The 23,546-nt window shown below is 69.9% G+C and overlaps 5 protein-coding genes across 5 annotated transcripts; 1 reads left to right on the top strand and 4 right to left on the bottom strand.

The window, feature by feature from the left end:
- Positions 1-858: 858 nt before the first annotated feature.
- ZNF653 (zinc finger protein 653) lies at positions 859-7,028 on the bottom strand. The gene is made up of 9 exons (XM_066570253.1): positions 6,727-7,028; positions 6,062-6,105; positions 5,158-5,367; positions 3,891-4,232; positions 3,140-3,284; positions 2,468-2,600; positions 1,859-1,973; positions 1,652-1,751; positions 859-1,561 (listed from the first exon to the last, which is right to left on the bottom strand). Exons 1-9 carry the CDS (start codon positions 7,026-7,028, stop codon positions 1,459-1,461), a joined length of 1,494 nt encoding a protein of 497 aa, XP_066426350.1. The 3' UTR covers positions 859-1,458.
- A 587-nt stretch (positions 7,029-7,615) lies between these two features.
- On the bottom strand, positions 7,616-11,045 carry ECSIT (ECSIT signaling integrator). Its single transcript, XM_066570440.1, has 7 exons — positions 10,844-11,045; positions 10,065-10,593; positions 9,481-9,704; positions 8,952-9,006; positions 8,376-8,524; positions 7,969-8,071; positions 7,616-7,896 (listed from the first exon to the last, which is right to left on the bottom strand). The coding sequence occupies exons 1-7, from the start codon at positions 10,904-10,906 to the stop codon at positions 7,634-7,636; spliced, it is 1,386 nt and encodes a 461-aa protein (XP_066426537.1). The 5' UTR covers positions 10,907-11,045; the 3' UTR covers positions 7,616-7,633.
- An 853-nt stretch (positions 11,046-11,898) lies between these two features.
- Positions 11,899-16,874, top strand: CNN1 (calponin 1). The gene is made up of 7 exons (XM_066570510.1): positions 11,899-12,093; positions 13,613-13,734; positions 14,022-14,088; positions 14,291-14,428; positions 15,187-15,297; positions 15,375-15,521; positions 16,041-16,874. Exons 1-7 carry the CDS (start codon positions 12,031-12,033, stop codon positions 16,275-16,277), a joined length of 885 nt encoding a protein of 294 aa, XP_066426607.1. The 5' UTR covers positions 11,899-12,030; the 3' UTR covers positions 16,278-16,874.
- Positions 16,875-16,954: 80 nt separating this feature from the next.
- ELOF1 (elongation factor 1) lies at positions 16,955-17,983 on the bottom strand. The gene is made up of 3 exons (XM_066570563.1): positions 17,662-17,983; positions 17,346-17,416; positions 16,955-17,256 (listed from the first exon to the last, which is right to left on the bottom strand). Exons 1-3 carry the CDS (start codon positions 17,775-17,777, stop codon positions 17,192-17,194), a joined length of 252 nt encoding a protein of 83 aa, XP_066426660.1. The 5' UTR covers positions 17,778-17,983; the 3' UTR covers positions 16,955-17,191.
- A 294-nt stretch (positions 17,984-18,277) lies between these two features.
- On the bottom strand, positions 18,278-21,492 carry ACP5 (acid phosphatase 5, tartrate resistant). Its single transcript, XM_066570488.1, has 4 exons — positions 21,205-21,492; positions 20,560-20,687; positions 19,258-19,621; positions 18,278-18,812 (listed from the first exon to the last, which is right to left on the bottom strand). The coding sequence occupies exons 1-4, from the start codon at positions 21,490-21,492 to the stop codon at positions 18,576-18,578; spliced, it is 1,017 nt and encodes a 338-aa protein (XP_066426585.1). The 3' UTR covers positions 18,278-18,575.
- Between the last annotated feature and the right edge of the window lie 2,054 nt (positions 21,493-23,546).

Here is a 23,546-nt window from a genome sequence, read left to right as displayed (position 1 = left end):
CCGGGGGGGGGCTCCGGGGGTCGCGGCGGCGGCGGCGGCGGCGGCTCCGGGCGCTGCGAGCGGCGGCCCCGGCTCGGTCCTTTAAACGTCCTTGGGCGGGCGCGGGGCGGGGCCCCCCAAAAACCGCCCCCCCCCACCCCACCCCACCCCCCCCCCACCGATATGGTTCAGTCCGCGCCCCCCCCCCAAAATAGGTGGGTCCGACCGTCCCCCCCCTCCCAAAAGAGATGGGTCAGCCCGACCCCCCCCAAAAAGGTGGTTCCGACCGTCCCCCCCCCCCCCGGCACCCAAAAAAGGTGGTTCCGTCCGCCCTCCCCCCCTCCCCAAACCTCAGGTGGGTCCGACCGTCCCCCCCCTCCCCAAAGGTGGGTTCGTCCGCGCCCCCCTCCCAAAAAGAGATGGGTCGGTCCGGCCCCCCCCCCCCAAAAAAAAGAACCGAGCCCCCCGAGACCCCCCGGGCCCCGCCCAGGGGAGGAGGAGGAGGAGGAGGAGGAGGAGGAGGAGGAGGAGGAGGAAGGAAGGACGAAGGACGGGGAGGGATGGAGAGGAGGAGGAAGAAAGAGGGAATGGAGGAGGAGGAGGAGGAAGGAGCGGAGCAGAAAGCGCAGGAAGGGTGGGGGGGGATGGACGAGGAGGAGGAGGAGGACGAGGAGGAGGAGGAGGAGGGCGATGAAGGCCGCGGGCGCCGCCGCCGCCGCCGCTTCAGCACCGGGGACAGCGCCGAGCCCGAGCGCGGCTGCCCCGAGGGGCGGCGCCCCCCGAAATGGGGAGGGGGCAGCGCCGAGGGACCCCCCCAGACCCCCCCAGACCCTGCGGGACCCCCCAGACCCCCCCCCCCCCCAAAAAAGAACCATCACAAAAATTCCCGATTTTAATGGAGTGAGGGGAGGGGGGGTCCTGGGGGGAGGGGGGCGCAGACCCCCGGGACCCCCCCCCAAAAAAAAAACCCAGGTGTCGCCGGGGTGGGGGGGAGAAGTGACAATAAAGGAAATAAATAAATAAATAAATAAATAGATAAATAAATAAATAGATAAATAAATAAATGGTGAGGGGGGGGCAACAGGGGGGGTCACCTGGGGGGGGTCACCTGGGGGGGTCACCTGGGGGGGACAGGTGAGTCCAGGGGGCCCCAGGTGGATCTGGGGGGGTCCAGGTGAGTCCAGGGGGGCCCAGGTGAGTCTGGGGGGGCCCAGGGAGGGCCCAGATGATTCCGGGGGGGGGTCCCAGGTGAATCCAGGTGGGCTCAGGTGACTCCAGGGGTGTCCCAGGTGACTCCAGGTGACTCCAGGGGTGTCCCAGGTGACTCCAGGTGGCCCGGGGGGGTCCCAGGTGACTCCAGGTGACTCCAGGGGTGTCCCAGGTGACTCCAGGTGAGTCCAGGTGACTCAGGGGGGGTCCCAGGTGACTCCAGGTGCCTCCAGGTGGCCCGGGGGGGTCCCAGGTGGCCCGGGGGGGTCCCTACGTGCCGCGGGGCTCGGGGCGCCCCTGCAGCCCCCCGTGTCTCCGCATGTGCCAGGTGAGGGAGGCGCGCTGGCGGCAGCGGAACCCGCACACCTCACACCTGGGTGGGGGGGGCCAGGTGGGGTCAGGTGAGCCCGGGGACCCCTCCCCACCCACACCTGGCGGGACCCCCCCCCCCACTGTCACTCACTGCAGGGGCGCCTCCCCCGTGTGCGTCCTCCTGTGCACCTCCAGGTGGTTCCTGCGCTTGAAGGACCTGGCACAGGTGGCGCAGGTGAACTCCCGCGCACCTGGGGGGCGATGGGGGGGGGCTCACCTGGGAGGGGCCGGCGGGTAACGCCCCCCCCGCAGGGAGCGGGGAGGGGCCGGGGGGGGCAGCGCACCTGGGGGGTCTCACCTGAGTGCCCGGCCCTGCGGCAGCGCAGGTGCTTGGCCAGGGGGAAGCTCCTCCCACAGCCGGGCTGGGGACACACCTGGGCACGGGGCCGGCGATGAACCTGGCGCAGGTGGGTCTGGGGGGCACCGGGGGGGTCAGGGGGGTCTGGGACAGGTGAGGGGGGTCCGGGACAGGTGAGGGGGGGTCCGGGACAGGTGAGGGGGGTCCGGGATAGGTGAGGGGGGGTCTGGGACAGGTGAGGGGGGGTCTGGGACAGGTGATGGGGGGGGGGTCTGGGACAGGTGAGGGGGGGGGGGTCCGGGACAGGTGAGGGGGGGGTCCGGGACAGGTGAGGGGGGCTCCGGGACAGGTGAGGGGGGTCCGGGACAGGTGAGGGGGGGTCCGGGACAGGTGAGGGGGGAGGGTCCAGGACAGGTGAGGGGGGGTCCGGGACAGGTGAGGGGGGGTCCAGGACAGGTGAGGGGAGGGTCCAGGACAGGTGAGGGGGGGGTCCAGGACAGGTGAGGGGGGTCCGGGACAGGTGAGGGGCGTCTGGGACAGGTGAGGGAGGTCCAGGGACAGGTGAGGGGGGGGTCCAGGACAGGTGAGGGGCTCCCCCCCTCCAGGTACCTGAACGCTGCTGAGGGTCCTGAACTCCTGCCCGCAGGTGGGGTGGGGGCAGCTCAGGGGCTCGGGGGGGTCCTCGGGGGGCTCTGGGGAGGGGGCTCGGCCCCTTCGGCTCCGCCGGGGCCTGCAGGGCCGGCTGTGACCCCCCCCCAGCAAAAAAGGTGGGGGACAGGTGGCAGAGGAGCTCACCTGAGCGCCCCGAACCCAGAACGACCCCTCCCCACAAACAAACTCCCCAAAACTCCCAAATCTGCCCAAATAAAACAGTCACGGACCCCCAGAGCCCTCCCAGGACCCCCTAAACCCCCCTAAACCCCCCCAGGGACCCCCTAAACCCCCCTGGGCCTCCAGGGCTCCCCAAAGCCCCCCCCAGGAACCCCCAGGGATCCCCTAAATCCCCCCTAAACCCCTCCAGGGACCCCCCCAAACCCCCTCGAAGTCCCCCAGGGACCCCCCAAAGCCTTTCCAGGACCCCCTAAACCCCCCCAGGACCCCCCAAAGCCCCCCAGGGACCCCCTAAACCCCCCAGGGACTCCCTAAACCCCCCCAAAGCCCCTCCAGGACCCCCTAAACCCCCCCAAGGACCCCCTAAACCCCCCCCAGGGACCCCCTAAATCCCCCTAAGGACCCCCTAAACCCCCTCAGGGCCCCCCAAAGCCCCCCGGGCCCCCCGACCTCTCTGGCTCTTTGGGGATCTCGTAGATGATCGCCGACCCCTCGGGCTCCTCGGCTGGGGAGGGGTCCCGGGGGGGCTCCGGAGGGGGAGGGGGGGGCGGCTCCTCCTGCTTCAGCCTCAGCAGCGGCTCCTCCTCATCCTCCTCTGCCGTCAGTGGGGCTGCTGAGACCCCCAGGACCCCCCAGCTCCCGCCCCGGCCCCGTTCTGGCCCCCAGACCCCCCTGAGCCCCCTGAGCCCCAGCTCCTGACCCAAATCTCCCCAAATTCCCCATTCCTGACCCAAACCCCCCGTTCCTGACCCCAAATTCCCCATTCCTGACCCCAAATCTTCCCCAATCCTGACCCCAAATTCCCCATTCCTGACCCCAAATCTTCCCCAATCCTGACCCCAAATTCCCCATTCCTGACCCCAAATTCCCCATTCCCGACCCCAAATCTTCCCCAATCCCATTCCTGAACACAACTCCCCCCATTCCTGGCCCCAAATTCCCCATTCCTGACCCCAAATTCCCCATTCCTGACCCCAAATCTTCCCAATCCCATTCCTCAACACAACTCCCCCCATTCCTGACCCCACATTCCCCATTCCTGACCCAAACCCCCCGTTCCTGACCCCACATTCCCCATTCCTGACCCCCAATTCCCCATTCCCGACCCCAAATCTTCCCCAATCCCATTCCTCAACACAACTGCCCCCGTTCCTGACCCCAAATCTTCCCCGACCCCCCCATTCCGAGTCTCCCCCCTCACCTGTCTTGCCGGGCTGTGGCTCCTCAGGCGCGGGGGCGGGGAAGGCGCCGCCCCCCCCTCCCTGGAGCAGCACCTGGAGCGCCCCCCCCGGGCCGAGCTGGAGCCCCCCCGGGCCGAGCTGGAGCCCCCCCGGGCCCGGGCAGCCCAGCAGCAGCAGGGGCGGGGGGAGGGGCAGGCACAGCACGGCCTCCAGAGCCTCGGGGGGGGGCGGGGGGGGGTCCGGACCCCCGGGGGGTGGGGGGGGCACCGCGGGACCGCCCCCCCCCGGGGCTGGAGCCGCCTCAGAGCCGGAGCTGCACCCCCCCGAGGAGGAGGAGGAGGAGGAGGAGGAAGAGCCGGGGGCTGCGGGGAGGGAGGGGGGGGGAGAGTCAGGGGGAGGCTCTGCCCCCCCCCGGGTGAAAAATCCCTCGGGAAGCCCCAAAAAATGCCATGGAGAGCCCAAAAACGCCCTCGAGAGTCCAAACAGCCCAGAAAGAACTCGGGCTGCCCCCCCAAAGCCCCCCAGAGCCTCCTTTGTCCCCGTCCCGTGTCCCCAGGAACAGGAACATCCTTTCACCCCCCAAAAGGTGCCCAGGTCACCCCAAACCCCCCCAGAGCCCATCCCTGGCTGTGCCCCACTCCCAGCGCCCCAAAGCCCCCAGACCCCACACACCAAAACCCCCAAACTCCACATCCCCCACACCTCAAACCCCACACGCAGCACCCCAGAACCCCAAACCCCACATCCCCCACACCCCAAGTCCCATGCACCCCCCAAAACCGCCAGACTCCAAACCCCACAAACTCCCCACACCCCAAACCCCCAAACTGCAAACCCCTCATCCCCCAGACCCCAAACCCCACACACCCCAAAGCCCAAACCTCACACACCCCAAACCCCAAAGCCCAAACCCCACACACCACAAACCCTCAAAACCTCACACAACCCAAACCCTCCACACCCCAATCCCCAAACCCCCAAACCCTCACACACCCCAAACCCCACACCCCCAAACCCCCTGACCTCCCAAACCCCCAAAACCCCAAACCCCCAAACCCCCAAAACCCCAAACCCCAAACCCCAAACCCCCAAACCCCCTGACCTCCCAAACCCCCAAACCCCAAACCCCCAAACCCCAAAACCCCAAACCCCACACACCCCAAACCCCACACACCCCAAACCCCACACACCCCACACCTCAAACCCCACACACCCCAAACTCCAAAACCCCCCAGGCCCCCTGACCTCCCAAACCCCCCAACCCCCCCGGGTCCCCCCAGTGCCCACCGTCCTCGCCCTCGGAGCCGCTGTGGGGCCGCAGGGGCGGGTGCAGGTCCTGGAAGTAGCGGTGCCCGCGCTCGCACTGCCACACGGCCGTGGTGAGCAGCCCCAGCGCCGGCTCCAGCTCCGCCAGGCGCGGCTCGTACGGGCAGCGCTGGCCGTGGTCCTCGTACCACAGCACCGCGTGCCGCAGGCAGTTCACGTTCCGCCGGCGCCCTGAGGGGTGGGGGAGCCCGGAATGAGGGGTCCGGACCCCCGAATCGGGGTATGAACCCCCAAAGTGAGGGGCAGAACAGCAGAGCCCCGGAGCAAGGAGCAGCGCCCTCAGAGTGAGGGGCAGAGCCCCCAGACTGGGGTCATGACCCCCAAAATGAGGGGCAGAACCCCCCAAAATGAGGGGCAGAACCCCCCGAAATGAGGGGCAGAACCCCCAGACTGGAGTAATGACCCACTAAACGAGGGGCAGAACCCCCCGAAACGAGGGGCAGAACCCCCCAAAATGAGGGGCAGAACCCCCAAAATGAGGGGCAGAACCCCCCGAAATGAGGGGCAGAACCCCCCAAAACGAGGGGCAGAACCCCCCGAAACGAGGGGCAGAACCCCCCAAAACGAGGGGCAGAACCCCCCGAAATGAGGGGCAGAACCCCCCGAAATGAGGGGCAGAACCCCCAGACTGGAGTAATGACCCACTAAACGAGGGGCAGAACCCCCCAAAACGAGGGGCAGAACCCCCCAAAATGAGGGGCAGAACCCCCTGAAATGAGGGGCAGAACCCCCCAAAACGAGGGGCAGAACCCCCCGAAACGAGGGGCAGAACCCCCCGAAATGAGGGGCAGAACCCCCCAGAGTAGAGTGAGGGCCCCTGGGGTGAGGGGCTTCCCCCCCAGCCCCCCAAAGATCCCGCACTCACTTTTTTTGCGTTTGGGTTTTTTCGGGAGCTGCTCCCAGGGTTTGCTGCGGAGAGAGAGCGATGGGAGAAGGGGAAGGGCCCCCAGCCTTCCTCCCCAGCCTCCCTCCTCCTCCTCCTCCTCAGCCCAACCCTGCTCCTTTCCACTCCCTTCTGCCTCCTTATCCAGCCCCTCGCTTCCATCCTCATCCCCATCCTCCCAGCCTTCCTCGTCCTCCCTCCCTCCCCTGGACCTTCCTCCTCCTCCTCCTCCTCCCTCTGCCCGTTCTTCATCCCCCAGGAGCATGAGGAAGAGCAGGGAGAGGCAGGAGAGGAAGAGGGACGGAACAGACAGAAGGGGACGAGGAAGAAGAGACTGAGGAAGAAGAGGGTGAGGAAGAGGAGGGTGAAGAAGAGGAGAACGAGGAAGAGGAGAAGGAGGAAGAGGAGCAGGAGCAAGGCCGGTAACCCGCCCAGTGCCGTTCCAGCACCGCGGACAGCTCCCGCCCGCTCCCGCCGAGTCCCGGGCCCGCTCCGCGCCCCCAGCCCCGCTTGGGGGGACCCCGACAGCGACCCCCAACCCCTCCAAACCCCTCCGGGCCCCCTCCCCACCCCCCCAGCGCCCCTTCCCCCGGTTCTCCCCGGTTCCTCCCGGTTCCCCCCGGCTCCCCCCGGCTCCGCCGGCTCACCCTCGCCGCCCGTTGCGCTGGCCCCGCTCCAGCCCCAGCAGGTAGGCCGCCAGCTTGGCGTCGCTCCATCCGCTGCGGCGCCGCAGCTCCACCCAGGGCCCGTGCGCCTCGCCCAGGTACACCCGCCGCACGTCGTACTTCTTGCGCGACTCCAGGCGCCGCCGCGCGCGGTCGGTGTCGGTCAGGCGGGGCCGGCCCCGCGCTTTGCGGCCCCCGCCGGGCTCGGGGCCCGCCCCGGGACCACCGGGACCCCCCCCGGGACCCCCCCCGGGCCCGCCGGGGCCGCGCTCGGCCGCGCTCATGCCGCGGCGCGCTGAGGTGACGTCACCGAGGCGTCGCGTCGCGCTGTGATGATGTCGCGGCGGCGTCGCGGCGCTCGGTGCGCATGCGCGGGACGAGCTCTGCCCCAGCTCCCGGGGTTTTGGGGAGGGGTCCCGAGAAACTCACTGGGGACCCTTCAAAGGGACCGCCAGAACTCACCAGGGACCCCCCAAACTCACCGGGGACCCCCTAAAGGACCCCTGAAACTCACCGGGGACCGCCCAAGTGCCTCCCAAATTCATTGAGGACCCCCCCAAGAGAGCCCCAAACTCACTGGGGACCTTCCAAACTCAGCGGGGACCCCCGAGTGCCCCCCAAACTCACTGGGGGCCCTCAAGGGACCCTCAGAACTCACCGGGGACCCCCCAAATGCTCCCCAAACTCACCCAGAACCCACTGGGTTTGGGGGGCGCGACACTGGGAACAGGAATCGACCTCTGAGCACCCCCAAATCCCCCCCTAGCACCCCAAAATCCCCTCTTATGACCACGAGGGGCACACAAACCCCTCAAAACCCCCCCCACGACCCCTCCCCAGCACCCCCGGACCCCCAAAATCACGACACCCCTTCTCCATCACACCCCGTTTATTCCCCACTCTTTCCGGGGGTCTCTCCCCCCGGCTCCCGCCCCTCGGGGGGCTCCAGCCCCGCGCCCGGGGGGCTCCCCTGGCCCAGCCGGGGTCTCGGGGGGGGTTCGGCTGCCGGGTCCGCCCCCGGTTTGAGGCGGAAGATGACGGGCGTGGATTCCAGGGCCGGGTTCTGCTCCTGCAGCGCGGCGATCCACCGGGCCAAGGAGCGGCGCTCGGCCCCGCCCGCCACGCACAGCGCCAGCACCGGGCCCTCCTCCACTGGGGGGGCACGCGGGGTCAGGGCGGGCGGGGGAGACCCCGGACCCACCCCCGGACCCCTCCCCAAATCACCTCTGTCCACGGCGAAGTCGTTGTCGTCCCAGGGGCCGCGCTCCAGCTCCAGCTCCAGGTGCAGCGGGAAGTAAAAACTGCGCTCGGGGTCCGGGGGGGGGTCCTGGGGCGAAACGGGGGGGGTTTGGGGGGACCCCAGGTGTGCCGGGTTCTGGGGGTCCCGGCCCACCTGTCCTGGCCCCACCATGACCCCCCCATGACCCTCCAGGCCTGCCAGGAACCACCCAGGACCCTCCAGCCCCCCCCCCCCGAGCCCCCCAGAACCCCCCATGACCCTCCCACGACCCCCAAGCCCCCCCATAACCCCCCAGGAGCCCCCCAGAACCACCCAGGCCCCCCATAACCCCCCTATGACCCTCTCAGGACCCCCCAGCCCCCCCCATGACCCCCCCAGGCCCCCGACTGACCCTGAGCTGGGGGGGCAGGGGGTCCCCCCGCAGCACGAAGTATTTGAGGAGGGTCCCGCGGAGCCAGAGGGGGAACGGCCCCTCCACGAACACCGGGCGGGCGGGGCCGTGCTGGGCCAGCAGCTCCCGCTGATCCTGGCTCTGACAGCCTGGGGACATTGGGGGGGACATTGGGGACATTGGGGACACCGGGCAGGGCCGTGCTGGGCCAGCAGCTCCCGCTGATCCTGGCTCTGACAGCCTGGGGACATTGGGGGGGACACTGGGGACATTGGGGGGGACATTGGGGACATTGGGGACACCGGGCAGGGCCGTGCTGGGCCAGCAGCTCCCGCTGATCCTGGCTCTGACAGCCTGGGGACATTGGGGATAATGGGGGGCACATGGGGACGCCAGGCACAGCTGGCAACAGCCAAACCCAAACCCAGGGACACCAAACCCTTCACAGAGACCCTCAGGGAACCCTAAACCCAACCCAGGGACCCCAAAGCCCACCTCAAACCCCTCACAGGGAGCCCAAATCCCCCGAACCCAAAGCCAGCCCCGCCAGGGCACCCCAACATCCCCAGCACTCACTGAGGATGAAGGGCTGGACGGAGCCTTCATCCTCCCCCGAGTCTGGCACTGGTGCCTGTGGATGACAGCGATGGTGGCCCCGGGGTCACAGGCCATGGGCTGCAGCCCCAGGCTCAGTGTCCCCCCATGTCCCCCATGTCCCCCGTGTCCCTGTCACCTGGATGACAGTGATGGGGCCCCAGGCTGTGTCCCCTGTCCCTGTCCCCTGTGTGCCCCCCATGTCCCCCATGTCCCCCGTGTCCCTGTCACCTGGATGACAGCGATGGTGGCCCCGGGTTCACAGGCCATGGGCTGCAGCCCCAGGCTCAGTGTTCCCCCATGTCCCCTGTCACCCCCATGTCCCTGTCACCTGGATGACAGTGATGGTGGCCCCAGGCTCAGTGTCCCCTGTCCCCTGTGTCCCCCCCATGTCCCCTGTGTCCCTGTCACCTGGATGACAGTGATGACAGCCCCGGGGTCACAGGCCATGCGCTGCAGCCCCAGGCTCAGTGTCCCCCCATGTCCCCCGTGTCCCCCGTGTCCCTGTCACCTGGATGACAGTGATGACAGCCCCGGGGTCGCAGGCCATGCGCTGCAGCCCCAGCCGTGCAGCCTCCAGGCCGGGGGGGATTGGCCGGGGGGGCTGTGGGTGGGGGTCCAGGTGCCGCAGGCGCGGCAGCCAGAACTGCATCCGCTGCAGCTTCCGCATGGGGCGGCTGCGGGGCCCGAACACCCCCAGCAGCAGGAACCGCGTCTCTGCGTCCGGCATCACACCTGGGGACACGTTGGGGACATTGGGGACAGGCTGGGGACACACTGGGGACATGAGGGATATTGGGGACACAGGGAGGTACCAAGGGGCCTGGGAGGCCACGGGATGGGCACGAGGGGACACGAGCGGACATGGAGAGACGCAAGCAGTGACAACACAAGGGACAACAGGGGGGACACCTGGGCACACCAAGCAGGGCACACGCAGCAGCACGGGCGGCTGAGGTGTCCCCTGTGTCCCAACGCAGAGCCACCCCTTGTTCCCACGCAGAACTGTGCTGTGTCCCCAGGCAGGGCTGTTCCTTGTCCTGGCTGTCCCCAGCTGTCCCCAGCTGTCCCCAGCTGTCCCCCGTCCCCACTCACCGTAGCGCTCCATCTGCTCGAGCAGGCGCAGCCCGCACTCCTGCTGCCGGGGGAAGGGGAACAGCAGCCTCTGCACGGGGCCCCGGGGCACCCAGGCCCCGCGGGGCAGCAGCCGCAGCAAAGCGTTGTAGGCGCCCAGGCTGCGCTCGGCCCCCAGCGCGGGCAGCGCCGCCAGCGCCGCCTCCACCAGCGCCAGGCGGCCCCCGCGGCCCGGCGGGGCCCGGGACAGCTCCCGCAGCGCCGCCTCGAACGCGGCCCCGGGGTCGGTGCGGCCGCCGGTGGCGCCGGCGTCACCGTGGGTGTGCTCGTGGTGAGACCCGCGGGAGCGGAGGCGGCGCAGGGGGGGCTTGGGGGTGGCACCCCCTGAACTGTCACCCCCCGAGGTGGCACCCCCGGAAGTGTCGCCTCCCGAAGTGTCGCCCTCCGCGGGGCCGCGGCTCGGGGCTCTGCGGGGTTTTGGGGTCCCCTCGGTGTTGTCGCCCTCCTCGGTGGGGACACGCGCGGGGCGCTGGCACAGGCTGCGACAGAGCTGGGGAGGGGGAAAAGGGGTCACACCACGGCTGTCCCCCCGTGTCCCTCCGTGTCCCCACTGTCCCCTCGAGTCCCCACTGTCCCCTCCTGTCCCGGTGCCCCCCGTGTCCCCCCTCGGTCCCTCCGGTGCCCACCGAACCGCCTGTCCCCCCACACCCCCACCTCCCTCTGTCCTCCCCTTGTCCCCGATGTCCCCCCGTGTCCCCCCCGTCCCCTCCCTCCCGGTGTCCCCCCGGTGTCCCCCGCACCTCCGGCGCTGCGGGGCCGCCCCAGAGGCGCCGGGGCAGGGCGCGGAGCCAGCCCAGCCGCATGTCGCCGCTGTCGCGGTGTCGCCGCTGTCGCGGTGTCGCCGCTGTCGCCGCTGTGGCGGTGTCGCCGCTGTCGCGCTGTTCCCTCACGGCCGGGCCCCGCTGTCCCCACACCGGGTCGCGCTGCTGGGCGCCGCCATCTTGGCTGGATCAGTGGGCGGGGCCTGCCGGGCGCAGCCAATCACCGCGCGGCTTTTCTCGGCGGGTGCGGTGATTGGCAGGTAGCGAGGGGCGGTGCTCGGAGGGGGTTCCCCCGTGACGTCAGAGCGGGACCCCGGGATGAGCTCAAGGACGGGGATCAGCGGTGACGTCACGGGGGGTGAACGGTGACGTCAGAGCGGCACCAGCAGCCCCGGAGTGGGGGGGAGGGGTTCCCCAAATCCCGGGAGGGGGCGGGGGGGGTCCCGGGTGTCCCCGCAGCCCCGGGGGGGTCCCGGAGCCGCGGGGGGGGCGGGGACGGGAGGTGGAGGGGGAGGGGAGGGGGAGGGGAGGGGGACATTCTCCACCCGTGACGAGTCGTGCCCGCCCCCGGGGGGCGGCGGAGTCCGATCCGGTGACGGCACCGGGGGGGGGGGGGGGGCTCGAGCCGCGCTGCCCTGGGGGGGGCCCCGCGGTACCGGGGGGATCCCGGGAGCGCGGGGAGGAGACCCCCGGAGTCCTAAGGGGGTCCCCGGTGTCCTGAGGGGGGTCCCCGCTCCTGGGGAGCCCCGACAAGAGCGGGGGGGGTCGCGGGAGTGCGGAGGGGGAAGGGCGGATTTAGGGAGGGGGGGGCGGTCCGGGATTCCCTCCCCCCCCGCCCCGGGATCCCCCCCCCCTCCGGGATCCCCCCGGTAAATGTGGAAAAAATGACGCCATCACCCGCCCCGCCGTGACGTCAGCGCGGCGGAGGGCGCGGATTGGCTGCGGCCGGCCCGGCCCGGGGGGGGCTCCGCGCCCACCGCCCACTTTTAAAAGTGGCGGCGGCGGCGCCGGGACGGGACCGGGAGGAACCGAGCGAGGGCACCGAGCCGAGCCCAGGGCACCGACCCCACCCGGGACAGCCCCGAACCCGCCCGGGACAGCCCCGAACCGGCGCCGCCCGCCCGCCGCGACCCCCCGGAGCCACCGCGACCCCCGGGACCCCCGGAATGTCCAACGCGCACTTCAACCGCGGCCCGGCCTACGGGCTCTCGGCCGAGGTGAAGAACAAGGTGAGCGGCACCGACCGGACCCATCCGGACCCAACCGGACTGGACCGGACCGGACCGGAGCGAGCCGGGGGGTCCGGGCAGGTGTCACCCCCTGCCCCGGGGGGGCGGCAGCACCGGGGCGGGCGGGGGTCGCGGCAGGACCCGGCGGGAGCGGGGGCGGGACCCGGCGCTGTCCCTGGTGCTGCCCCGGGAGGGAAGGGACGGGCACCGGCACCGGGCGGCGGCACCGGCGGGGCCCCCCCGGGGTCGCACCGGGCGCCGGTTCACCGGGGGCGGCGGCGTTGGGAGCTCCGCAGCCCCCGGTGCCTCCGGTGAGCGGGAGGTGACGGGCACCGGGTCCAAGGTGGGGGTCACGGAGGGGAGGGGGCGACACCGGGGGTGCCCCCGTGAGCACCGGGGGCTCCTGGCGGGCACCGGGCCGTTAAGGGTTAACGGGGATCGGGGGTTTGTGGGGCGGGGGGGCCCCCGCTGCCCCCGGTCGGTCCCGGCGGGCGGTGACGGACACCGAGCCGGAGGGGGGGCGACACCGGGACCCCCCGGCGGGGCCGGGGAGGGGAGGGGGCGACACCGGAACGGAGCGGGCGGAGCCCGGGACCCCCCCCAGGAGCTCCCCGCCGGTGTCCGCCCCGGGAAGGGTTAACGGGGGCGGTTCGGGCGGCCCCGCGGCGGGCGGGAGGCGCCGGACACGGGACACGGCGGGGGGGGCGGGGGGCCCGGCCCGGGAAGGGTTAACGGGGGGGGCTCGGCGGCCCGGGGGGGCCCCGGCGCCCCCCGGCCCCGCCGTGAGCCCTTATAAGGCGGCGGAGCGCGGCGGGCGGGCGGCGGCGGCCCCGGGCCGGGGCTATATATGGGCAAAGGTTCGGCCGGCCCGGTCTGCGCCGCGCCGGGGGGGCCGGGGCGGGGCGGGGGGGGTCCGGGCACCCCCGGCCTTACCGGGAACGGGGAACGGGGGAGCGGCGCCAGCGGGGATCCCCGCGCCCCCTCTGCCCTCAGGGTGTCCCCAAAGTGCCGCCCCCGCCCTTTGTGGTGTCCCCCTGCGGGTGGCACCCCATCCCCCGGCCAGGGTCCCCGCGGTGTCCCCAAATCCCCCGTGGCTTCCTGGCCCCGTCCCCCGTGTCCCCAAGTCCTCCCTGTGCCCCTGAGATTGTCCCTCGTGTCCCCAAGTCCTCCCTGTCCCCTCGCACTGTCCCGTGTCCCCAAATCCTCCGTGGCTTCCTGGCCCTGTCCCCCCGTGTCCCCCCCCGTCTCCGTGGGGGTGTCCCCCACACTCTCCGTGCCACTACGTCCCCCCGGCGGTGTCCCCGTGCTGCCCTGATGCTGTCCCCGTGTCTCCACATCCCCGATGTCCCCCTGTCCCCTGACACTGATCCCCATGTCCCTCGATGTCCTCGTGTCCCCCTGTCCCTCTGACTCTGTCCCCCTGTCCCAATGTCCCCCTGACTCTGTCCCCCGATGTCCCCGTGTCCCCCTGCCCTCTGACTGTCCCCCAATGTCCCCCGATGTCCCCGTGTCCCCCCAGCTGGCTCAGAAGTACGACCCCCAGCACGAGCGGGAGCTCCGTGCCTGGATCGAGGGCACCACGGGGCGCCGGATCGGGGACAACTTCATGGACGGGCTCAAGGACGGCGTCATCCTCTGCGAGTACGGCCCGGGGACCCCCCTGAGAGACCCCCGGGACCCCCCCGGGACCCCCGCAACACCCGGGACCCCCCCGGGACCCCCACTCTGTCCCCAGCCCTGTCCCCCTCCCTGTGCCCCCGGCCCAGCCTGGGAGGATCCTCCGGGAATTTTAACCCATCCCTCACCTGGGCTGACCCTGACCCCTGACCCCTGACCCTAGGGTCACCGCTGTGGGTGGGGGTGATCCCGGGGTGACCCCCCCGTGTTGTCTCACCTGTGCTGACCTCACCTGTGCTGTCCCCACCCAGGCTCATTAACAAACTGCAGCCGGGCTCGGTGCCCAAGGTGAACGAACCCGTCCAGAACTGGCACAAGGTGAGGGGAAACCCCCAAGCTGGGCTGTGGGACAGGGTCCCCAAAATCTGGGGCAGGGTCCGGGAGGGTTCTGACCCCAAAACCAGGGTTTGGGGGGGGTCCTGACCCCAAAACTGGGATCTGGGGCAGGTTCCCCAGAATTTGGGGCCGATCTGGGGAGGTTCTGACCCCAAACCCGACCCCAAATCCCCCCCGAGAGCAGCTGGAGAACATCGGGAACTTCCTGAGGGCCATCACACGCTATGGGGTGAAGCCCCACGACATCTTCGAGGCCAACGACCTCTTCGAGAACACCAACCACACCCAGGTGCAGTCCACGCTCATCGCCCTCGCCAGCCAGGTGAGACCATGGGGGGGTCCTGGGGGGTCCTGGGAGGGTCTTGAGGGGTCTGGGGAGCTCCAGAGGGTCCTTGAGGCCCCTTGGAGGGCACTGGGAATGTGCTGTGGGGGGATCCAGAGGGGGGATTTGGGGTCTGGGGAAGGGATTTGGGGTCTGGGGAAGGGATTTGGGGTCTGGGGAGGGTATTTGGGGTCTGGGGAAGGGATTTGGGGTCTGGGGAAGGGATTTGGGGTCTGGGGAAGGGATTTGGGATCTGGGGAGGGTATTTGGGGTCTGGGGAAGGTATTTGGGGTCTGGGGAAGGGATTTGGGGTCTGGGGAGGGTATTTGGGGTCTGGAGAGGGTATTTGGGGTCTGGGGAAGGGATTTGGGGTCTGGGGAAGGGATTTGGGGTCTGGAGAGGGTATTTGGGGTCTGGGGAAGGGATTTGGGGTCTGGGGAAGGGATTTGGGGTCTGGGGAAGGGATTTGGGGTCTGGGGAAGGGATTTGGGGTCTGGAGAGGGTATTTGGGATCTGGGGAAGGGATTTGGGGTCTGGGGAAGGGATTTGGGGTCTGGAGAGGGTATTTGGGATCTGGGGAAGGGATTTGGGGTCTGGGGAAGGGATTTGGGGTCTGGAGAGGGTATTTGGGGTCTGGGGAAGGGATTTGGGGTCTGGAGAGGGTATTTGGGGTCTGGGGAAGGGATTTGGGGTCTGGGGAAGGGATTTGGGGTCTGGGGGTCCCCGTGAGTCCCCCAACGCCCCCGGATCTCCTCCAGGCCAAGACAAAGGGGAACAACGTGGGGCTGGGGGTGAAATACGCCGAGAAGCAGCAGCGGCGCTTCCAGCCCGAGAAGCTGCGCGAGGGCAGGAACATCATCGGGCTCCAGGTGACACCGGGGACAGCCGGGGGACAGCCGGGGGTGGCCTGGGGACAGCGGGTGACGCTGCGGCTCCGTCCCCGCAGATGGGCACCAACAAGTTCGCCAGCCAGCAGGGCATGACGGCGTACGGGACGCGGCGACACCTGTACGACCCCAAACTGGGCACGGACCAGCCCCTGGACCAGGCCACCATCAGCCTCCAGATGGGCACCAACAAGGGCGCCAGCCAGGTGGGGACACGGGGACACCGGGGACACGGGGACGCTGCCACCCCTTGGGGGACACAGGCAGGGATGGCACATGGGGACTCGGATGTCCCGGATTAGGGGGACAAACGGCCCGGAGCGGACAGAGAGGGGGGACAAAGAGGGGAGAGTGAGAGGACAGAGAGGGGACGGAAAGGGGACAATGAGGGATGGAAAAGGGCACAGAGAGGGGGCAATGAGGGGGACAAAAGGGGGGTGGAGAGAGGAGAATGAGGGGAGAATTAGGGGAAAATGAGGGGACGGAAAGGGGACAATGAGGGATGGAAAAGGGCACAGAGAGGGGACAATGAGGGAAAGGAGAGGGGACAATAAGAGGACGGAGAGGGGACAATGAGGGGAGACGGGACAGAGAGGGGAACATGGAGAGGGGACAGAGGGGACAGAGAGGGGCCAAACACCCCGTGGGCAGCACCCCAGGCCCCCCCATCGCCCCCCACCCCTCCGCTGGCCCCCGGTGCCGCCCTGACCGTGGCCGGTGCCCAGGCGGGGATGACGGCGCCGGGCACCAAGCGGCAGATCTTCGAGCCGGCGCTGGGCATGGAGCACTGCGACACCATGACCATCGGGCTGCAGATGGGCAGCAACAAGGGCGCCTCGCAGACCGGCATGACGGTGTACGGGCTGCCGCGCCAGGTCTACGACCCCAAGTACTGCGGGGGCCCCGAGCTGCTCGGCCTCGACGGCTGCGACGGCCACGGGGGCCTCTACAACTCGCAGTAGCCGCGGGCGCCGCCGCCGCTTGCACCGCGACACCGCTGACACCGGCAGCACCGCGCCCCGCCGAGCCCCGCCGGGCCAGAACCGGGGCTGGAACCGGGGGAACCGGCACCGGGATCGCCGAGCCCCGCCGGGCCCGAACCGGGGCTGGAACCGGGGGAATCGGCACCGGGATCGTTCCTGGGGGGAACCAGCACCGGGAATTGGCCCCAGGGCAGGGAACGATCACGGGACCGGCCCCGGGGGGAATCGGCACCGGGGATTGGCCCCGGGGGGTTCAGTCCCGGTATCAGTCCCGGGATCAGCTCCACGATCAGCCCCGGGGATGGCCCCGGCAACGGCCCCGGGGGGTTCAGTGCTAGGATCGGTCCCGGGATCAGTCCCGGGTTCAGTCCCGGGTTCAGTCCCGCCATCAGCCCCAGGAACGGCTCCGGTATCGGTCCCGGTATCGGCCCCGGTATCGGTCCCGGTATCAGTCCCGGTATCGGCCCTGGTACTGGCCCCGGTACCGGCCCCGGTATCAGTCCCGGTATCGGCCCCGGGGGGCTCGGCCCCCGCCACGTGTGAAGCCACCGAGGCACAATAAAAGCCACACGCAGAGGTGACAGCGCTGGGAGAGAGTGAGGGGACAGGGAGGGGGGACACCGAGGGGACAATGGGGGGACAAGGGACACCAGGGCCACCATCTCGGGCCGTTTATTGCCGCGCTGCTCTCCCCAAACCGGGCGCCACCCCCGGCCCGGCGTCCCCGAGGGGACAGGGACGAGTCACAGGGGCTGGGGGGGGGAAATGTCACCCCCACAGCGGGGCTGGGGCTGTCACCGAGCTCCGGGGGTGGCACCGGGCCCGGGGGTGTCGTGACCGCGCCGGGGTTTGGGGACGGGGCCGTGTCCCCCTCTGCCGGTGTCCCCCCGGTGTCACTGGTTGGCCGCCTCGCAGGCGTCGATCCAGTCGCTGTAAACGTCCACGGGCTCCGACAGGTCTGGGGGCGCCGTTAAGGCTCCATCACGGATTTGGGGGGTCCCGGTGGGGGTCCCGAGAGGGGTCACGGGGGGCTCCCGGTAAGGATACAGGTGATGGGGGTCTGGAACTCCTCCAGGCACACGGTGCACGAGATCACCCCGGTGTTCCGGGCGCGGTCCCTGCGGGACACAAGGAGGTCGTGACCCCTCCGGGCTCCGTCCCGAACCCCCCCCGGCCCATCCGGTGCCCCCGTTTCCCCCTCCCGGTACCGGCAGCCCCCAGTGCCCCGTGTCCCCGTCCATGTCCCCCCTCCCCGCTTCCCCCCCGCGTTCCTCCGTCGCCGTTTCCGCGCTGCCGCCCACCCCCGTGCCCCGTCCCCGGTGTCCCCCCGGTTCCCGGTGTCCCCCCGGTGTCCCCCGCTCACATCTTGACGTCGCAGGACTTCTCGTGGTTGCAGAACGGACACGTGAACTGCGTCTCCAGCGTCCCCGTCATCTTCTTCTTGGGCGGCGGCTTCCGCTTCGACTTGCGGCGGCCCATGGCGGCCGCACCGGGGCCCAGAACCGGGAACGGGAACGACACCGGGATCGGCCCCGGGAGCCGCCTGGGAGTGGCCCCGAGGCGCTGCGGGACGTGCCGGGGGCGGCTCGGCCCCGCCGGGACCCCTCGGGCCCCTCCCGGTTCCCCCCGGTTCTCCCCGCTACCTCCCGGTTCCTCCGGCCGCGCTCTCGCCGCGTTCCCGGAAGTGCCGCCCCTCCGCACTCAGCCAGTCAGCGGCGGGAACACCCACACGTGACCCAAGACCGCCCGCTCATTGGTTGAAGGGCGCAGCGCCCCAGCCAATCACCAGCGGGGAGCCGAGCGGCGCGCGCGCGGTCCCGCCCATCAGACGGACGCGCGGGGCAGCCAATCAGCGGCGCGGGGGGCGTGGCAGGTGCGGCCAGGCTCCGCCCCCCCACCACCCGCGCGGTTTTTGGGGCGAATCGCGGCGGGTTCGGGTCCGTTCAAAGCCTTTATTGGGGGGGGGGGGGGGGGGCAGCGTTCCCCGGGTCAGGGTCCCCAAGGGCCAGGGGTCAGTGTCCGGTCCCCAGTGTCCCCCCGTGTCAGAGATCAGCGTCCCCAAGGGGTCAGGGGTCAGTGTCCCCAGCGTCCCTGCTGTCCCCGCTGTCCCGGTGTCCCCTCTGTCCCGGTGTCCCGGTGTCCCGGTCAGAGGCGGCGGGGCGGCAGCGTCACGCGGTGCAGGACGCGCCCGGTGTCCCCTCTGTTCCCTCCATCCCCGCTGTCCCCGCTGTGCCGGTGTCCCCAGTTTCCCGCTGTCCCGGTGTCCCGGTGTCCCGGTCAGAGGCGGCGCGGCGGCAGCGTCACGCGGTGCAGGACGCGCCCGGTGCTCTCCAGGAAGGTCACGGTGGCCCCGTGGGGCTCCAGGCGCACGTGGGCGAAGCCGCCGGGGCTCTCGGGGCTCCCGAAGAAGAACCGGAGCGCCCCGGGCGGCACCGAGCGCTCGTGCGGCCGCGACTCCTCCATGAAGTTCCCGGCGCCGCTCAGGACGTAGGAGACGCCGCCCTCCTCCAGGTACTGCGGGGAAAGGGTGGGGTCAGGGGGAGGGACACACCTGGGGACATTGGGGATACACCTGGGGCTGACAGACCTGGGGGACACACCTGGGGACACACCTGGGGCTGTCTCACCTGTCCCATCCCTCACCTGTCCCTGTCTCACCTGTCCCCATCCCACCTGCCCGTCCCTCACCTGCAGGTTGTGGTCGTGCCCGCACAGGTAGGCGCTGACGCGGGGGTTGTGCCCATGCCCCCCTGTCCCCGTCTCACCTGTCCCTGTCCCACCTGTCTCACCTGTCCCCGTCTCACCTGTCCCTGTCTCACCTGTCTCACCTGTCCCCGTCTCACCTGCAGGTTGTGGTCGTGCCCGCACAGGTAGGCGCTGACGCGGGGGTTGTGCCCATGCCCCCCTGTCCCCGTCTCACCTGTCCCTGTCCCACCTGTCTCACCTGTCCCCGTCTCACCTGCAGGTTGTGGTCGTGCCCGCACAGGTAGGCGCTGACGCGGTGCCGCCGCAGCAGCGGCCGCAGCAGCCGCACCAGGCAGGCCGTGGGGCCGTGCTTGGCCACCGACCACACCGGGTAGTGCCCGGCCACCAGCACGAAGGCGTCGCCCGCTGCCGCCTCCAGCTGCGCCCGCAGCCAGCCCAGGTGCGCCGCCGCCGCCGCCGCGTCCCGGGGCCCCGCGGGGCCGGGACCGGAACCGGGGCCGGAGCCGAAATCGTCGCTGTGGCCGCAGAGCAGAACCGAGTCCAGCACCAGCAGCCGCGCCGAGACGTTGGAGCCCGGCAGGTGCAGGCGCAGGCTGTAGTACGGGTGGGGAAAGCGCCTGGGGGGACACCAGGGGACACTTGGGGACACCTGGGGACAGCCTGGCACGGGCGCAGGGCAGGGGAAGGGGCTGTGGGGCATGGGGACACCATGGGGACAGTGCAGGGACAGCCCGGCAGGCGCAGGCTGTAGTACGGGTGGGGAAAGCGCCTGGGGACACCTGGGGACACCAGGGGACACTTGGGGACACTTGGGGACGGTGTGGGGACACTTGGGGACAGTCCGGTGACACCCCAGCAGCAGGCACGGGGTGTGGTAGGGCTGGGGAAAGCGCCTGCGAGATGTGAGGGCACTTGGGGACACTTGGGGACACTTGGGGACATGCAGGGGACATGCGGGGACATGCAGGGACATGCAGGGACATGCGGGGACATTTGGGGACATGCCAAGCAGAGCTGGGGACACCCTGCAGGGGCTTAGGGACAGGCTGGGGACAGCCAGAGGGGACTTGAGGACACCATGGGGACATCCCCAGGGATGGATGGAGGGCAGACATTGTAGGGGCACCCCGAGGGGACTTGGGGGCACTTGGGGACACTCAGGGACCCTCGGGGACACTCGAGGGAACTCAGGAGCCCGTGGGGACACTTGGGGACACTCAGGGACCATCGGGGATACTCAGGGAGCGTCTGGAACCTTGGGGACACTTGGGGACACTTGGGGACACTTGGGGACCCTCGGGAACCTTTGAGGACACTCAGGGACCCTCGGGGACATTCAGGGGCACTCGAGGGAACTCAGGGACCCTTGGGGGACACTCAGGGACTCTCGGGGACACTCAGGGACCCTTGGGGGACACTCAGGGGCACTCGAGGGAACTTAGGGACCCTTGGGGGACACTCAGGGACTCTCGGGGACCTTTGGGGACCCTCAGGGACACTCGGGGACTCTCAGGGACAATTGGGGACCGTCGGTGCCCCCGCGCCTGGGCCGTACCAGCGCGGGGAGTGGCGGCTGTAGCGCAGCTGCGCGGTGACGTTGCCGGCGTGGTCGTGGTTCCCGGCCATGACGAACCAGGGGACGCCGCGGAGCCCCGGGGACACGAACACGCGCTCGAAGGTGTCCTGGGGACAACGGGGACAGTGGGGACACCGTGGGGACATTGGGGACACCGTGGGGACATTGGGGACACCATGGGGACACCATGAGGACTTTGGGGACACCACAGGGACAATGGGGACACCATGAGGACAATGGGGGACACCACAGGAACATGGAGGGACAATGGGGACACCATGGGGACACCATGAGGACAATGGGGGACACCACAGGGACACCACGGGGACACCATGGGGACAATAGGGACAATGGGGGACACCCTGGGAACATTGGGGACACCACGGGGACGCCGGGGGTACCACAGGGATACCACGGGGACAATGGGGGACACCAGAGGGACGTGGAGGGACAATGGGGACATTGAGGACACCATGAGGACACCGGGGGTACCATGGGGACAATGGGGGACACCACAGGGACACGGAGGGACAATGGGGACACCGGGGGTACCACGGGGACACCACGGGGACAATGGGGGACACCAGAGGGACACTGGGGACACCGCGGGGACGCCGGGCGTACCTGGAATCGCGGGTCCCACTCGTCCTTGACCCCCTCGTAGTAGAAGTTGTCCCCCAGGGCCAGCACGAAGTCCCCTCCGAGCTCGGCAGCCGCCCGGCCCATGGCCGCCGCCGTGGCCACCTGGCGGGGGGTGACAAAGGGGGGCTCGGGCAGCCCCCCCCAGTCCCCCAGGGCCAGGAAGGACAGAGCCCCCCCCGGGGCGCCCCCCGCGGGGGCCACCAGGGACAGGGACAGGGACAGGGACAGGGACAGGGACAGGGACAGGGAGAGCCACGGCGGCGCCAGCATCTGCGGGGACACAGGGGGACACAGGGGGGTCACCGGGGGTCTGGGGGTGTCACAACCCCCCCCAGTGTCACCCAAGGGTCTGGGGGTGTCACAGGGGGGTCAGGGGGTGTCACAACCCTCCCCAGTGTCACCCCGAGGGTCTGGGGGTGTCCCTGTCCCCCCCCAGTGTCACCCCCGGGATCTGGGGGTGTCCCTGTCCCCTCCCCAGTGTCACCCCCGGGGTCTGGGGGTGTCCCTGTCCCCTCCACGTGTCCGGGGGGCGGGGGGGGTCAGCAGTGCCACCCCCCTCCCCCGGGGGTCGCTCACCGTCCCGGCCGGCGCTGTCCCCTCGCTGTCCCCTCGCTGTCCCCGCTGTCCCCCCCTCCGTGTCCCTTTATGGCCCCAAAAGGGGAAGCGGGGTCGCCTCCCCCGCCACCCCCCCCCCGCCCGGCCCCGCTGTCACCTGACGGCCCCTGGGGACACTGGGAGAGGGGGGGGGGGAACTGGGAGGGAACTGGGAGGGAACTGGGAGAGAGGGGGGAGGGACAGACGGACACTGGGACAGGGACAGAGGGACACTGGGAGCACTGGGAGAGAGGGGGGAGGGACAGAGGGACACTGGGACAGGGACAGAGGGACACTGGGACAGGGACAGAGGGACACTGGGAGCACTGGGAGAGAGGGGGGAGGGACAGAGGGACACTGGGAGCACTGGGACAGGGACAGACGGACACTGGGAGCACTGGGACAGGGACAGATGGACACTGGGACAGGGACAGACGGACACTGGGAGCACTGGGACAGGGACAGATGGACACTGGGACAGGGACAGACGGACACTGGGACAGGGACAGAGGGACACTGGGAGCACTGGGACAGGGACAGACGGACACTGGGACAGGGACAGACGGACACTGGGAGCACTGGGACAGGGACAGACGGACACTGGGACAGGGACAGAGGGACACTGGGAGCACTGGGACAGGGACAGAGGGACACTGGGAGCACTGGGAGAGGTGGGGCGGGAACTGGGAGCACCGGGAAATGGGAATCATCTGGAAATCCCCCAAAATTCCCCGAATTCCCCAAATCCGCTCCAGCCACGGGACCGAGGGACACGGACACGCCCCCCCCCCCCGGGGAGGGACCCCCCAAAATCTCCCCCAGACCCAAAAAATCCCCCCAGACCCCTTAAACTCCCCCGAAATCCCCCTCGGACCCCCAAAAATCCCCCGGATTCCCAAATCCCTCCCAGGCACCGCCGTAAGTGCCCCGAGATCCCCCCCAGGACCCCCCAAATTCCCCCCAGATCCCCCCCAGGACCCCCAAATCCCCCCCCGGGCCGGGCCAGGCGCTGCCAGCGGGTATCGACATTTTTTATTTCCATTTTTTTCTCCTTTTCCGCCCCATATTTTTTTTTTTTAATTTTTTCCGCGGTTTTTGTTTTTTTTTTTTTTTTTTTTCCCTCATCCCGCGAATGGGGGGGGAGGGGGGGGGGGCAAGTGAGGGGGGGAGGGGCCGCCCCGCCCCCTGGGAAATGACGTCACTACCACGTGCAAAGGGGGGTGCGGAGGTGGGGGGGGGGGGTCCCCCAAAATGTGCAACGCTGGTGCGGGCGCGACCCCCCCCAAAATCGCCCCCTCCCCTCCCCCCCAGGGGTGGATTTTGGGGCGGGGGGGGCCCAAAATGGGGGTGCCCGGAGATGGGGGAGGGGTCGCATTGCCCGAGGGGGGGGAGGGGAGGGGAAAGGGGGGGGGGAGGGGCCCATTGCTGGTGGGGGGTCCCCAAATGTTGGGGGCCCCCATTGCTGGTGGGGGGGGCCCCGAAATGCGGGGAGCCCAAAAATTGGGGGGGGGGGGGCGTGTGGGGGCGGGGAGGGGGGGGTGTGGTTTATTATGGGAGGGGGGGTCCCAAAAATCCGGGGGGGGGGGCACAAAGTGGGGGGAGGGGGTGCCCCAAAAGGGGGGGCCCGGGTGATTCGTCCCCATTTTGGGGGGGTCGCGGGTGGGCGGGGGAAGGCACGCGGGGGGGTCTAAGGCAAAGGCGATTTTGGTCCGTTTGACCCCAAAATCCGG

The sequence above is a fragment of the Molothrus aeneus genome, unplaced genomic scaffold (assembly GCF_037042795.1).
Source record: "Molothrus aeneus isolate 106 unplaced genomic scaffold, BPBGC_Maene_1.0 scaffold_30, whole genome shotgun sequence".
Taxonomy (NCBI): Eukaryota; Metazoa; Chordata; class Aves; order Passeriformes; family Icteridae; genus Molothrus; species Molothrus aeneus.
This window is presented reverse-complemented; position numbering and strand designations above follow the sequence as displayed.

Coding starts and splice junctions, on each gene's coding strand:
- ZNF653 (XM_066570253.1), bottom strand. CDS start 7,028: ATGAGCGCGGCCGAGCGCGGCCCCGGCGGGCCCGGGGGGGGTCCCGGG. Junction 4,233..5,157: donor CGGCTCCGAGGGCGAGGACG/GTGGGCACTGGG, acceptor CCCTCCCCGCAG/CCCCCGGCTCTTCCTCCTCC. Junction 1,562..1,651: donor ACGGGGGAGGCGCCCCTGCA/GTGAGTGACAGT, acceptor CCCCCCACCCAG/GTGTGAGGTGTGCGGGTTCC.
- ECSIT (XM_066570440.1), bottom strand. CDS start 10,906: ATGCGGCTGGGCTGGCTCCGCGCCCTGCCCCGGCGCCTCTGGGGCGGC. Junction 8,525..8,951: donor CGTCCAGCCCTTCATCCTCA/GTGAGTGCTGGG, acceptor CAATGTCCCCAG/GCTGTCAGAGCCAGGATCAG. Junction 8,072..8,375: donor CCCTGCCCCCCCAGCTCAGG/GTCAGTCGGGGG, acceptor GTTTCGCCCCAG/GACCCCCCCCCGGACCCCGA.
- CNN1 (XM_066570510.1), top strand. CDS start 12,031: ATGTCCAACGCGCACTTCAACCGCGGCCCGGCCTACGGGCTCTCGGCC. Junction 12,094..13,612: donor CGGCCGAGGTGAAGAACAAG/GTGAGCGGCACC, acceptor GTGTCCCCCCAG/CTGGCTCAGAAGTACGACCC. Junction 15,522..16,040: donor CCAACAAGGGCGCCAGCCAG/GTGGGGACACGG, acceptor GCCGGTGCCCAG/GCGGGGATGACGGCGCCGGG.
- ELOF1 (XM_066570563.1), bottom strand. CDS start 17,777: ATGGGCCGCCGCAAGTCGAAGCGGAAGCCGCCGCCCAAGAAGAAGATG. Junction 17,417..17,661: donor AAGTCCTGCGACGTCAAGAT/GTGAGCGGGGGA, acceptor TGTGTCCCGCAG/GGACCGCGCCCGGAACACCG. Junction 17,257..17,345: donor GTTCCAGACCCCCATCACCT/GTATCCTTACCG, acceptor CGGCGCCCCCAG/ACCTGTCGGAGCCCGTGGAC.
- ACP5 (XM_066570488.1), bottom strand. CDS start 21,492: ATGCTGGCGCCGCCGTGGCTCTCCCTGTCCCTGTCCCTGTCCCTGTCC. Junction 20,688..21,204: donor AGTGGGACCCGCGATTCCAG/GTACGCCCGGCG, acceptor CGTTGTCCCCAG/GACACCTTCGAGCGCGTGTT. Junction 18,813..19,257: donor GGCACGACCACAACCTGCAG/GTGAGACGGGGA, acceptor CTTTCCCCGCAG/TACCTGGAGGAGGGCGGCGT.